This window comes from Parasteatoda tepidariorum, chromosome 8 (assembly GCF_982258835.1).
Source record: "Parasteatoda tepidariorum strain Cologne lab strain chromosome 8, Ptep-v5.0, whole genome shotgun sequence".
In the NCBI taxonomy this organism is placed as follows: Eukaryota; Metazoa; Arthropoda; class Arachnida; order Araneae; family Theridiidae; genus Parasteatoda; species Parasteatoda tepidariorum.
Genome location: NC_141762.1, coordinates 71,597,981 through 71,611,797, shown reverse-complemented (window position 1 = coordinate 71,611,797; position 13,817 = coordinate 71,597,981). Strand labels below are relative to the sequence as shown.

Genomic DNA, 13,817 nt, shown 5'->3' with positions numbered 1-13,817 from the left:
ACAGTTATGTTAATTATTAATTGTTCAACAAGATCATTACTTTCCAATTTCATTAATTTTAAACCTCTTAAACTTTTATTTAAAGTATCAATTAAATGTCTCAATTCTTTATAAGATTCAACAGAAATTTTTTCAAAATTCAAAATGTTCGAGATATAATTGTTTACAATTAAACGAGTATTTTCAAATCTTTCTTTTAGGATTTTCATCAAGGATTCAAAAGTATCTTCTGGTGTTTCAATATATTTAGCGTCACCTTTTAAAGCTGAACGCAAATAAAACAATTTCTGCATGCTATTTAAAGACTGATTTTCAGTTATCAAACTATCAAATTGAAGCTTAAAGTTATTCCAATTTTCGATTTTTCCATCAAAACAAGGCAAGCAAATATCTGGCAATTTAACATTTATTTTACTATTACTTAATTGTTCATTGTTTTGCAAATGAGAAATATTAGAACTTCTTGAATGAAAAAATCTTTGTAAGCTTACCTTGCAGGATTCTATTTGTTCCTCCATTTCATCAAAATGGGATTGATAAGCTTCTAATTCTTCATCCTTCAAAATTGAATAATAATCCAGTTTTAAAACTTCAATTTCTTGAAGAATTAATCCTATGCTATCGATACGAGATTGCAGTTCGAGACAATCAGCCTCATTTCCATTTGTAGAAATAAAGCTTTCCAACCTAGTTATTTTGCTTTTAGAGCTACCACGACGACGATTCAATTGTTTTAAGCTCTTTTCATATTGTTCCTCAGTATCAGTCATTTTTGCAAATCAAAATGTATCAAACGAAATCAAAACGAAGTTATGACGAAACGAAAACGAAAGTTGATCAAAATTAATATTTTCGAAATTATATCAGGTTTGAACTCCGGGTAGACAGGAACATGTTGAGGGGGTCGATATGCGGACTGTATATTACGATTGATTAAGTACAAACGATAACTATTTAACAATTTATTAACAAACGATGAATGACGCCATTTGAAGACGTCCGACGATATCAAAAACAAAAACAACAAGAGCTCTTCTTTTCGCCAAATGAAAAGATAAACGAAGCCAAAGCCGATAGAGGCGCCAACAGTAACCATAGGCGTATGGTATCTTGCCATACAAATTTCTATGGTATCCATAAATTACCATAGGCTTCTCTATGGCAAATTCTCCTAAGGGGTATAACGACTTTTGTCTCACGGCTGACTTTTGCCTGAGCATTTGCAACTCTCCACCCTTTTGCAGAAGCGTGCCTGGGCTATTGAAGCCTCATTGAATCTGACTTTACTGAAGGGAATTTATTGTCTCAAGACTTTACGAAAAGCAACTTGTAAGCAGCGTGCGATATGTTATGAGACCAGCATTGCTGTGAAGAGGATAGACTGATAGTTAAGACACGGTTCCTAGTCGAACACCGAAGTTAAGTCTCACTCGTTACCGTCAGTAAGCAAATTGGTGACCACTTTGATCAGCCTACGTAGAGAACGAGGGTGCGCGGTATCGGTCCTCGTTAAACTGTTCTACAGCAAATTGCTCGACTTCTCTCGCAGGTCGTCGGGATACCCCAAAGCAGGAGAGCCATACACTCTGCAGAGGATCAAAATTGCGATGGTATGTCTTCGGATCATCCTCGGGGATGTTTCCCCAAATCGTCGCCAGTAGCCCATTATGCAGCTCTACTGCGACGTAAATAAAGTACCTACCTAAGGTTAAAAGAGGTAAAAAAACTTTAATGCAATTTTGCAACATCACTCTTGGCCAATTATTTTGGATTTGTGACGTTTACTATTATCATAGTTTTTGTCATAGCTTGATGGATATTTATTTATAAACTAGCTAAAAATCCATTCTTCGCATGCTGTAAAAAAGTAACGAATCAATGAATCAGTACTGAACAACACTACGAAATCTTGCTTAAAACTGAAAGGCATATACCAGCACAATTGAAGAGCTGAGTGGAAGAGCCAAGTAAGTGACATTTTTAAAGGAATTATAATGAATCAGAGAAAATAGCGTAAAGTGATTGCATCAATATGGGTATGTAGAATGTAACAGAATTGTTTTTTCTTTCACTTTAAGCTTAATATAACTTATTCTCGTTAGCGTGGTTTCGATTTCAGATTAGGTAGTGGTGAATAATAGAAAGCAAAGAATTACTAGTCCTGCTTTATCATAAATTGGTAAAACAATAGTTCGTATACCACTATTTCGTTGTTAGCTTCTCCGAAAATATTTTCCTCGTTCTTCCACTTAGTTCTTCAGGAAATATAGATAAAATAATTTAAATTTTTTATTTACTATTATTTGTTGCCCTTTTAGGTGGCTTTACTTAACTAAACCAAGCAAAACTCGTTTTTTGTAGTTAATACCATCAGAATAAAGGTAAAATGTATTTAGATTCAACTTAGCATGACACTGATAAGTTATTTGTAAGTTCACTTTATTAATTAACATTAAAATGTTACTCTTAATTCTGACATAATATTGACATTGAATCATAATTTTTTTTTTTCAATAGCGGCAGGCACTGAACTTTCGTTCTTCGCCTTAGAAGATGCCGGAAGTATTGGTCATTTATCGTTACCCAGTGGGCACCTGTGAACCAAAGTCACGGAGGCTAGCAATATTACCCACGCCACACTGCCACAAATACCCGTTCATAGGGTGGGCCGCATTCATACATTCACACATCAGAAGACAACACGAAGAGAAAGAAACATCCATGCCCAGAGCGGGATTCGAACACGTAGACATTGGCTTCGCAGTCAGGAACGCTAACCACTCGGCCACCAGGCCGGCGAATCATAAATTATCATAAATTATAGCAGCATCAGAATTTTAATTTAATTAGAAAATAAAATTTATTTATATAAATGAATTATTTGATAGTTCACGCTATTAAATCAAGAAATCTTTTTAATTATAAAACAAAATGTTGTTACAATTATTTTTTATCAACTAAGATCAGAATTTCTTTTAGTTTTGACATTAAATTTCTTTATACGAATGAGTTCCTGACAATACCCATTTAAGAAAAAAAATTCAAAATAATCTTTTATCAACTAACACTAGAAGATTTATGTAACAGTGACGTAAAATTTGTTACATAAATGAGTTGTTTACAAGTTTAATTTAATCAACATTGAAAGGCTTTATTCAATTCTGACATAAAACTTTGTTATGTAATTAAAATCCTTACATTTTTTTTAGATTAACAGAAAGTACTTTATGCAATTAGTACTCAACTTATTTTTTCATATCGCTATAAAGTTTAATTTAGTTATATCTTTTCATTTTCAGCCCTAGATCCAGCTTTGAGTCCTTTTCAAAATAAATCTAAGCTTGAGCGATTAGATGTATCTGATGCTAACTTAGTTGATGTCATTCATACAAATGGTGGTTCTGAAGTTGGTGAGAGAATTACAAACTTTTGTTTACTTGTGTATTTTATATTGCTCAATGAAACTAGTATCATTTGTTGACCGTTGGTAATCAAGAGCATAAGAAGAAGAGCAGGATTTAAAAAGAGCAAATTAAACTTTTTTAACCATTATTAACAAGAGAAAGATCATCCAAGTGACACAAAATCGAAGTGCTCCTAAATAAAAATTTAGGGAAAATATTGCAAAATTATCCCGATAGTCTCTTAAGTTACATGCAAAAAGGGAAACGTTAGTAATTACAATTGGTACGTAAAATGGGTAGAGGGAATAGTATGGTTCTCACGGTTCTGTTTAGAGGAAAATTTGAAATGTTAATTCATGCCTACTTAAGACTTAAATATCGAATCGAAACAGCGGGTCTGAATAATAAAGTATTAGAAAGCGTTTAATTTTGAATAATAATTTTAGAAGAAGATTTAAATAAAGAAATAACATAAAAAGATTAGATGAAGCTTTTTATGTCACATCCCCCCTCCCCAAAAATCTTTTATTACCATCTAAAAATTTGAAGAAAAAAATATCTATTTGCAATGTTTTCCCTATGTTAGAAGAACAATTAACATGAAAAGAATAAAATTTGTAATCTTAGCATAAAATATATTATCAGTTTAAGGAATTATAAAAAACACACTTTTGTAAACATCATAACAATTTTAACATAGTTAAAACATTGTAATAATTGAAGAGTTTGATCTCCATTTTTAACAGTTTTTATGACATAACAGTTTTTTATCTGTTTAAGGAAAACAGTTTAAAGAAAATTTAAAATGCTAATTCATGCATACTTAAGATTTAAATATAGAACCAAAACTGTGGATGTGAATAATAAGTGTGAGAGTATGTAGTAAATCAAGTTTGCTACATACTTTGCCAGCATGCAATCGATCTAACTCATCTTCAATTATCGGTAAGGGGTCGTTCGTTTTTGAATTAAATTTTCTGTAATCGATGCATGGTCTTAGGCTATCATCTTACTTTTTGCAAAGAACTATTGGGGAGCAATAATCAGAGCAACTCTCTCTAATTATATCTGTCTTTAACCACTCAGATATCTTATCATTTACTTTTTGTTTTTCAGAAAAGGATAAACGTCTAGCTCTTTGACATACTGGGATGTCATCTTATAAAATAATTTTCATTGTCAACTTAGTGTCTTTAATTTAGTTTGGTTTGTAATTATTAATCAACACAGTTAGTTCATTTCTAATACAAGAATCATCAACATGTGCTAAATCAAGTTCATCATTACTATACGCATTGTTCATGTTAAATAAAAAGCATCCACAAAAACAAGGGTTATAAGTTAAATTCAAACCACAACACTTGCAGAAGTCTTCGTTCTCAGAGGAGCCTATTCACGTTAGAACACCAGAAAAAAGCTGACCTAGTTTTATTAATTGGTCATAAACAGAGGGTGTTTTAATGCAGTCAGATGTTAATAGATTTGAGGCGGCAACGTTGACTTTCGACCCCGATGTATTGTGATTTATAGACATTTTCATTTCTATCAGTCTGGCTTCTTGTTTATTAATCAACACAGAATCAGCAACTTGTTTATTAACCAACACTAATTTAGTATTGAGTTCAAACGTAAATTCAGAAGCATTTTATTTCCTAATTGAATTAATTGGAAAAAAATCTAGAAACTGAAAAGTAAAAGAAAAAGTTATTTGACAAAAGGGCTGGATAACCTGAAATAGTTATAATTCAAAATGACTGTTTTTTCTGTTATAGATGTTCTGCATCTGTTACAATAAATTTTTAATTTTGATTATATTATTTTCAATATTGTAATTTGCTTCAGCTGCTCTTTGGAGATTCAAGAACAATTTTGTTTGTAAAGTATAGTATGCCAATATAATTTGCTTGATGACTAACGAATTATCTAAAGATGTCTTTAACTAATCGAAGTGAAAATTTAATTTTGCTCTTAAAAGCTTTTTTTTTCTTCTAGAAACAGAACAAAAAAAATGGTTTTTCTTTATCTTTTGAAACATATAATAATGCTTAAGCTGTTTTTAGGAGATGTGTCTGTTATTTGTAACACATAGTATACCTATATAATTTGCATGATAACTGATATGAAATGTTTTTTTTTCGAAGGAAACATGTCATTTCCTCGTGTTCGTTGCAAGTCTATGTGAAAGTTAAAATTCGTCTATGTTCTTACAAGGTCTTTTTTAAGTTCAAGAATATTGTCTGAAATTTGTAACTGTTAATATACCAACATAATTTTTATCATAACAGATTCAAAATGTTTCTTACTGATATCTATTATGACCCAGATCTATTTTGTTTCTAAAAGGCATCTATGATTTACTTCAGATTTATTTTATTCCATTTAAATTCTTAAACGAATCTATTATAACCCAGATCTATTAAGTTTCATAAAGTAGTCTACTTTGACCCAGAACTATTTCGTTTCTTAAAGGCATCTATAAACGCTGAAGAAAATTTATTGTTCCCATAATAATTTCCACTGAATTCAGACGTTAAATTTTATTTCGTTATCTATTTCATTTATTTGAGTTACTGATAATTTACCCAGTCCCTCTTTTTAAGGTATTTCGTAAATATTTCTCCCTGATGTAAGGTCATATTTGAGCTAAATTTAAGTATTATTATGGTTTAAGTAATTTTTTTTAATAAAGTAGTTATAATTAATATATTAATCCAGTTTTCTTTCATTAAAAAAATTGCATTTTGCAAAGGAAACACTAATCAAATTGTTGCTAACTACTTGTAACTAATGAGCCTTTCTCACATCAGAAACAAAAATAATCATAACTCAGCTTTATTAAAGAGTTTAGAAGTAGAAGTTCATTGTTTCAGAAGCTAAACTTCCTCTCACTGCTACCAAAACTGTTAAGTATTAAATAAGACGTCTAAAAATAATGGAAACAATCAACTGTCTAAAAAAATGCGCATTGAATCAAAAACATAACAATACACATGTGAAATATTTTCAAAAGATGCATTAATAAATACTAATGAAAAAACTCTTATTGCAGATTAGGAATGAGGAAAAAAAGTAGTTTGATTTGAGCTACTGACGTGCTGGCTTTTGTTTCCGATAGCTGCAGTCAAAACATAGAAATAATGCACGTGTTATTTAAAATGGAGATATCTCCAGAAATATTAGTGAGATCGAACAAATAAAAATAGACGTGTTTGATATTTGGAACAAGCTTTTTAAATTGTAGTGAATTCGACGCTCACACCCAAACTCAGCGCTATCTCCAGAGAGCGCTCCAGTCACAGGGAGTGGAATGGGGATTAATTTTAGTGATTTTTTCGGAAGAATCCAAATCAGCAATAAAAAAAAATAGGAGATGCCCATTTAAAATTTTTAAGTTCCCTTTCTTTCCTAAGAGATGAGGTACCAATGAATTCAGTCATCTTTTGAAAATATTTTGAACGTATACATTTAGATTTTTGATTCGATGAGTATTTCTAGAGATACTTAATTATTTCCATGCTTTTCGGAAGCATTATTATTATAATCTCATTTCAAGAATGAAAATCGTAAAAAGGCAACCAATTAATTTAATTTAGAAAAAGAAAATAATATTATATTTGATAAAAAAAAAGTAAAGAGTAAAAATAGGCACACTTAACGATAAAGAGACTTATTAACGCCGAAATCGGTGCTATTTTAAATAGGACTCATGTTTCAAATCTCTTTCATTTATTATATTTGGTTCATGCTTTTTTCTAGAGACTAATGGCACTATTTGATCATAATTTTCAAAACCAGAAGTTGTTATACTATAACTAAACACAATTATGTCAATAAGCTCCAATTGTAAAATCAAACATCGTTACTAGGTCTAATCATAAATAAAACAAATGAATTTGATTTAAATGCACAGTTTAATGGCACAAAAGCTCTGATTGACTTCACTGTACCAAATTTATACGATACTACGTAATCTCGGAGACAAAATCAAATGGTATTAGAAACTATGTCTGGCACAATAAAAGAGAATTCAATTGGAGAGTTACTAGGACGTAATTCTTGCTTACCTAAGGAAAGCAAAAGTCTTATTTGGGACTTTTTAAAAAGAATGGGTAAAAATGTATGGGTATTTACTAAGGGCAGAAAAATGATTTTATGGTTTTGTTCATTACTTTTTACGAATTATTTTCAGGAGATGTAATTGGAGATATTAATCCATTGGGACATGCAGATTTCTATCCAAATGGAGGAACAAATCAACACAGTTGTCGACACTACATTTTAAAATCCTATTTAGCTCTCGATTTCTTATATGGTACGTTTATATATGGATACAGTTTTATATTTTTTTAGTTTTCTATATAAAAAGCAAAAGAAAATTGAATTTATAAACAAAATCTTGAAATAATTTTTCGCGAACTATACATATTGATTTAGAAAAACATATGGTGATGTAGTTTTAAATAGTTAAGTCATATAGCTTTGTTAGGTAATATAATCTTATATAATGATATTGTTTTAGATGGTAATATAATTTTATATGTTAATATAGTTTCATAGAAAAAAAATTATGAAAAAGACAAAAAAAAACTAAATTTAGAAAAATAGAACTTTTGATATATTTTAAGTAAACTAGATGAAACATGTTGATCAAAAAACATCAACTTAAAACAAAATAAAAAGCTTGATAACTCATTTATAGTTTTGAATGGAGAATGATTTCTCTTTTTTATTAATAAAGAAACATTAAAGATTTTTAAAAATAAAGAAAAATATTTCACTATTAAACTTGTAGATATCATCATTTATTTACACATTTATTTTTAAATTTTGTGCAGCATGATTAACGATATGCAGTGACCGAAGGGAAGAAAATATTCCACTAAGTTGCGAAACAAAAGTAAACGATTTCGATGAGCTTCACATTTTGTTGCACAATCTCTAATATGTTTAATTGACATATTTTTAACAATTAGGCTAAAACAAAACAAAAAATTTGTCTTTTTGTTGGTCTGATCGCAATCATTGAAAGTTAACCGATACAGTGTTATGAACTGAGTGTGTCCGGCTTCATGATCTAGTGCTAAAATGATTTAACTGAAGGTCTTTCTACCATCCGTAAACTAAACCGAAAGCGTTTAGATTCCTTCTAAACGCTTTCCGGCCACAGTGTAGAAAAGAATAGCCGGTGCGAAAAAAAAATGAAGAAGAAGAAAAAAAACGTTACTAATCTTCTATGGAAAGGGCAAAACTTATACCTCATGTTTTAAAAGAGGCTGCAACGCAGAATCGATTAAGATTCAAAAGTTATAATATCGTTTTAAACGGTTCTATAACACACAGAGAAAAAAGTATGATCAAAACTACCAGAACATGGTAAATTTTACCGTGTTTCCGTCTCTATGGGAACAGTAAAAAGCTTGGAAGTGTTTACTGAAGTGCTGTAGTAATGATTTTCGTAAAATTAGCAATAAAATATTGTTTTATAATCAGTGATAAAATTTGGTAATTGTGGTAAATTCTGTTAATTTTATCATGATACCTTAAAGCGTGGCATAAAAACCATTTATTCAGTTAAATATTTTTTTCAGTTCCTAAATGTATGATAATAAGAACTATAATTTAAAAACCAGAATTACCGATAAACCGATATTATATGAACGGGAAACATTACCAAGTGAATGATTTAAATGCCGTATATTTTGGTTTTATTAAACAGAATTTTATTTATTTTCTACTAGAAATATCATTACGATAAAGTACAGCAATTTTATAAGGATTTTTTCTCCGTGCTGGTGCAAATCATTGGAAATTAAATTTTAATAATTAAAATATTACCGCATTCTCCAAAGCTGTATTCTAGCGTGAAATAATTCAAATGAAACAAAATTCAAAAAATTCAATTCTTGCAATCAAAATCGAAAAAAGCGAAATTTGAGCAGAATATTTCCATGAAAAATAAGTTCGACGTCTAAATGATTAAATAGATGGAATTTGATTTTTTTTAAAAATCTTTTTTCTTAGGTTTCATTTTGTAGAGATTTCAATATAATATTTTCGTCGAAATTCCCTCCGTACGAAATATCTTAAATCTTTATACAAGTGAAATCAGGAGAAAATTTGATGCATGATTTCTTTTATCTTTCAGCAACTATATCTTTAGTTCCAAGAATCTGCAGTCATATGCATGCAGTGCAGTATTATAAAGCCTCAATTAATCCTAACAAATGTGAAATGGTTGGTGTTCTTTGTCCTGATTATGAGAGCTTTTTATCAGGAGAATGTGACTGTCATCAGCATTTCAAGAATTGTGCTGTCATGGGAATGAATTATGAACAGTACATCAAGATGAACAATGAATCATTAACAGACACTATTGATGGATTTCGAAAGTTCTATTTAAACACAACCATAGCATATCCATATTGTGGTGAGTAGTTAAAACTGCTTGTTGCTCATTTTTGCACGAATACGTTTAAAAATAAATTTTTGTAAAAATTTGATTTTCGTTTAAACGCTGAAACTGAATTAAAACTATGTTTCAAATACAACTTTATATTAAAAATTATCACAAATTCCACTGATTTTAAGTTATCTATTCTAAATAGAATGCATTTGCGGATTAAGAAAAAAGCTGTTTTAAAAACAAACAAATTAATGTTTATTTTAAGTAAGTAATCTTAAGAAGCTGAATCAGTAATATTTTACCAAATTAGAAACTTTATTTGCTTTAGGAACGTATAAATAGGAAATTGTAATCTGCATAATTCAAGCTCTCAAAACAGGCATCCATTTTCAAGACTTGCCAGACCTGAATGCTGTTTTATTTTCTATTCATATATTTTTAAAGTGAATGAAATTTTTAACCTGGTAGGAATGCTCATTTATTCATTTTTTATTTTTATTTTTACGTAGAAAGTTTTTGTGAACCACACGGGTCATGTAGTTTGTCTGTTTTAATAAATTTTAAAATTAACCAAATTTAATTTAATCTTTTTCGTAAAAAGTTAATTCCATTTATATCAGGCGAATTCGTACGAGTTATATTGTACTTTTGTGTTTTAGTACTTCCTGTTGGATCAAAAACCCTCTAATATAACTGTATTGTTAACTGAATTAAGTTTTAAATAAATCTATAATGAGTAATTCCGCAGAAAAAGGTTTTTTTTATGAGAAAATAGAATTTCTTTCTGAGAAATTTCCACAAATAATTCTAAAATTTCTGAAATTTGTCTCCATGTTTTAATTTGTACATGTTTTAATTTCTTGGCTGATTAAGTTTAGGGAAATAATGTCTCAACCCACAGTATTTACTGACTTTTGCGTATGAAAAATTTAGGAAATTTTACAGAGAATACATGAACAGAACTCTTTAATTAAACTAAAAAAAAAAATTCTTGTAATTACAGTTCATCAAACGACATCAAAATGTAACTTTAATGTTAATTACAATAAAATTTGATAATCGGACATTTAACAATAAAATTAAGTACCTGATCAGTTACAGAAATTACTGAAATTTATCAGTAAATAAATTTAAAAAATTATGAAATGACAAAAATTTTGTTCGAAAATCGAATCAGAAGTAATTTCTTAAAATGAATGAAACTTTATAGCACTTTTTTGCGGAACTAAATTTTTGAAATTTTTTTATCCGAGTTTTTATGTTCATTAAATTTAAAGATTAATATCTAATAACACTATTTATTGATTTTTACGTAAAAAAATATTCATATTAACAGATATTGTAATTATGAGTTAAATTGATGACCTGCTTAAAATCTTTTTTTAATTATTTTTACAGATAATTAATTACATTTATCAGCTTTTACAAATGAATAATTTTGAGCATTAGTCTCTCTTTACATATTTTAAGTACTTTTTGTGAAATCAAAGTATTATTATATAACTACGTTCATTATATAAAAATATAAAGACATTGGTATTCACAACAAGTTGCAAATTAATTCGAATAATTTTATTTTCTTTCATTTGCAAAGCTTAGTAAGAGTAAAATTAAGTATTTGATATAAGTTACACAAGTTCTTAAAAAATAAAATAAAGCAAAAAAAATGAAAAATTTTCCCGAGAAAGTTAAAATGGAAATTTACTTAAAAATTAATACGACTCAGTATTTTTTTACTTCTTTTTGCAAATTTTTGTACAGTGAGTAATATTCTGAATATTCAAAAGGAATATTCTGAATAACCTGTGATTTAATGACTGAATTTTTATGCTATTAAAGACTCAGATTTAATGGCTTCGTGGTAAATAATATGTTAATTAATTAGTGCAGACAATATTTTCAAGTTACGAAATCTGGCACAAAGTAGTTATTAATTAGAATATTTAAGCTTGGGTTCACGAACCAATGAGATTTAGTGTGAGACATTACGATTATTAGATCAATTGTTATTCAGAATGTTGCTTTTTTTCCACACTGTACATTATATACCTTTCATTAACAAGCATTCTTTTCCTTTTGTATAAATGTTTTCGAAATATTTTATTTTAAACTTCCAAATATTTCATATTTATCAATTTATAAATTGTTTCATTTTAGATTACAGTAATGATTTTAGAAATGTCTCAACTTCTTAGAGACGAAATGCATATTTCTTCTTTTAAAGCACTACAGCCTGCTACAGGCCAAGACTATCCCAAGTTGTCTTTGTGATTTGGCAGCAAGGCTCTTCCAGTTTTTCATATTTGCTACATGAAGGAAATTAATATTTATTGCAACAAGACTTTCAGAATGACATGAAACATTGAGTATCTTTTTTTATCGAGTTATGCCATATTCCTTTTTACAAAGGAAAAGACACTTATATACCATGAAATTTTACCGTTTTAGTAGCTTGTTATAAATAGTTACTATTACTTGTATGGCAATTGCTAGTAGTCAGTACCAAGTAACTTCAAAAAAAGAAGTAGCTTGTAGTATTTAGCTACTATTGCTTGTTTAGCAAATAATAGTTGTTATTAACAAGTACCTTCAAAGAAAAAAGTAGCTTGTAGCTACTATTACTTGTATAGGAATTACAACATACATTACAACAAGAAGCATTAAAAAAGAATCCTTGTAAAATGTGTTTTGACTAAGTATTTGTTTGTCTCTAGAACAATAGTTTACAACATTGTATATTTAAAATATTTGTACTTCAAAATGTAATATTTTCACTTGTAATATAGAATATTGCATATTGGCTTAAGTGTTGGAAAGGAAACTGCACAAATCTTATTAAATTAATTGTACCAAGGAAATTGAAAAAAAAGAAGTTAATAATTAACTTATAAATATGCATTGAAAGTTAGATTAGTCAATGAAATTCAAGTAGCACGTCAGTACGTCTTACGCTAAATAAGTAGCTAACATTACATCGCATTCACATAAAGTCAACGCTGCGTGCTTGAAGCACCTTTCACCACATTGACCGCTGCCTCTATCTCTATGTTTGAGGCTTCCGTATCTTGGAAACTATCCATTATTGAACGTTGCGTAAATGAGAATTTTTTCTCAGAATATTTTGAAGAACAACATATTAAATTTTCTGCCTATTTGACAAAGAATTCATTTCCATAAGATTTGTACGGGGTCCTTTTACACTTTTAAATTATATATATGAATAAATTCACTATACATATCGATGAATATCGATATACTTCAATGTCCAGATTTGAACAGCTTCTTTGTTTTGTGAATATATGATACAATGCAATGTGTACAGATTAATAACTTCAACCTATTATGATTATGTAGTATTCCGTATAATATGATATAATATGAAATCTGTATATAATTCATTCTGTATAATATGAATAACATCATTGTATTGTGAATATATGATGAACTGGACGGTGTATATAAGAATAACTTATTTCTATTGTAAATATATGTCACAACTGCACTAGGTATATATGAATAAGCTCACACTCTTGTTAATATGTGACACACTACATTGTGCATATTAAGAATAACTTATATGCGTTGTGAATACATGGTAATAGTTTCTCTGTATTATTACTGCTGTGTACTTTTAAATAAAATTTCAAAATAATGTTTTTTTCCTTATTTTATAAATAGGGCCGATTAAGCAACCTGAATGGATTCAATAAATTGACTCATTCCTCATATATATGAAAATTTAATGCTTCTTAGACCAGCTGTTTCAATTTTTTCCGTCTATCGAACCCAAAATAATCCCATTTTTTTATAGCGGGACTCCGATATCATAAAGTTCTATTGCTAGCAATTTTAAATGCTAATTATTTAATTATAAATAAACATTTAATTATTTTGAAAACATTTAATTATAAAATTTAAAAATATTTGCGAACTTATCATAATTTTTTAGATCGAGAGATTTATTTGAAACTGGTTTCATATTTAAATATTTGCGCCATATATGTCAAAAA

General features: G+C 28.9%; 1 protein-coding gene across 1 annotated transcript in view; it reads left to right on the top strand.

Moving 5' to 3' along the window:
• LOC147806300 (inactive pancreatic lipase-related protein 1-like) overlaps nucleotides 1-13,459 on the top strand; it is a 52,676-nt gene extending 39,217 nt beyond the window's left edge. The window contains exons 5-8 of the mRNA XM_087169132.1: nucleotides 3,300-3,410; nucleotides 7,594-7,716; nucleotides 9,550-9,831; nucleotides 11,965-13,459. Coding sequence (XP_087025258.1) covers nucleotides 3,300-3,410; nucleotides 7,594-7,716; nucleotides 9,550-9,831; nucleotides 11,965-12,002 — 554 coding nt within the window. The 3' untranslated portion in view covers nucleotides 12,003-13,459. The remainder of the gene's footprint in view (nucleotides 1-3,299; nucleotides 3,411-7,593; nucleotides 7,717-9,549; nucleotides 9,832-11,964) is intronic.
• The last annotated feature ends 358 nt before the right edge of the window (nucleotides 13,460-13,817 follow it).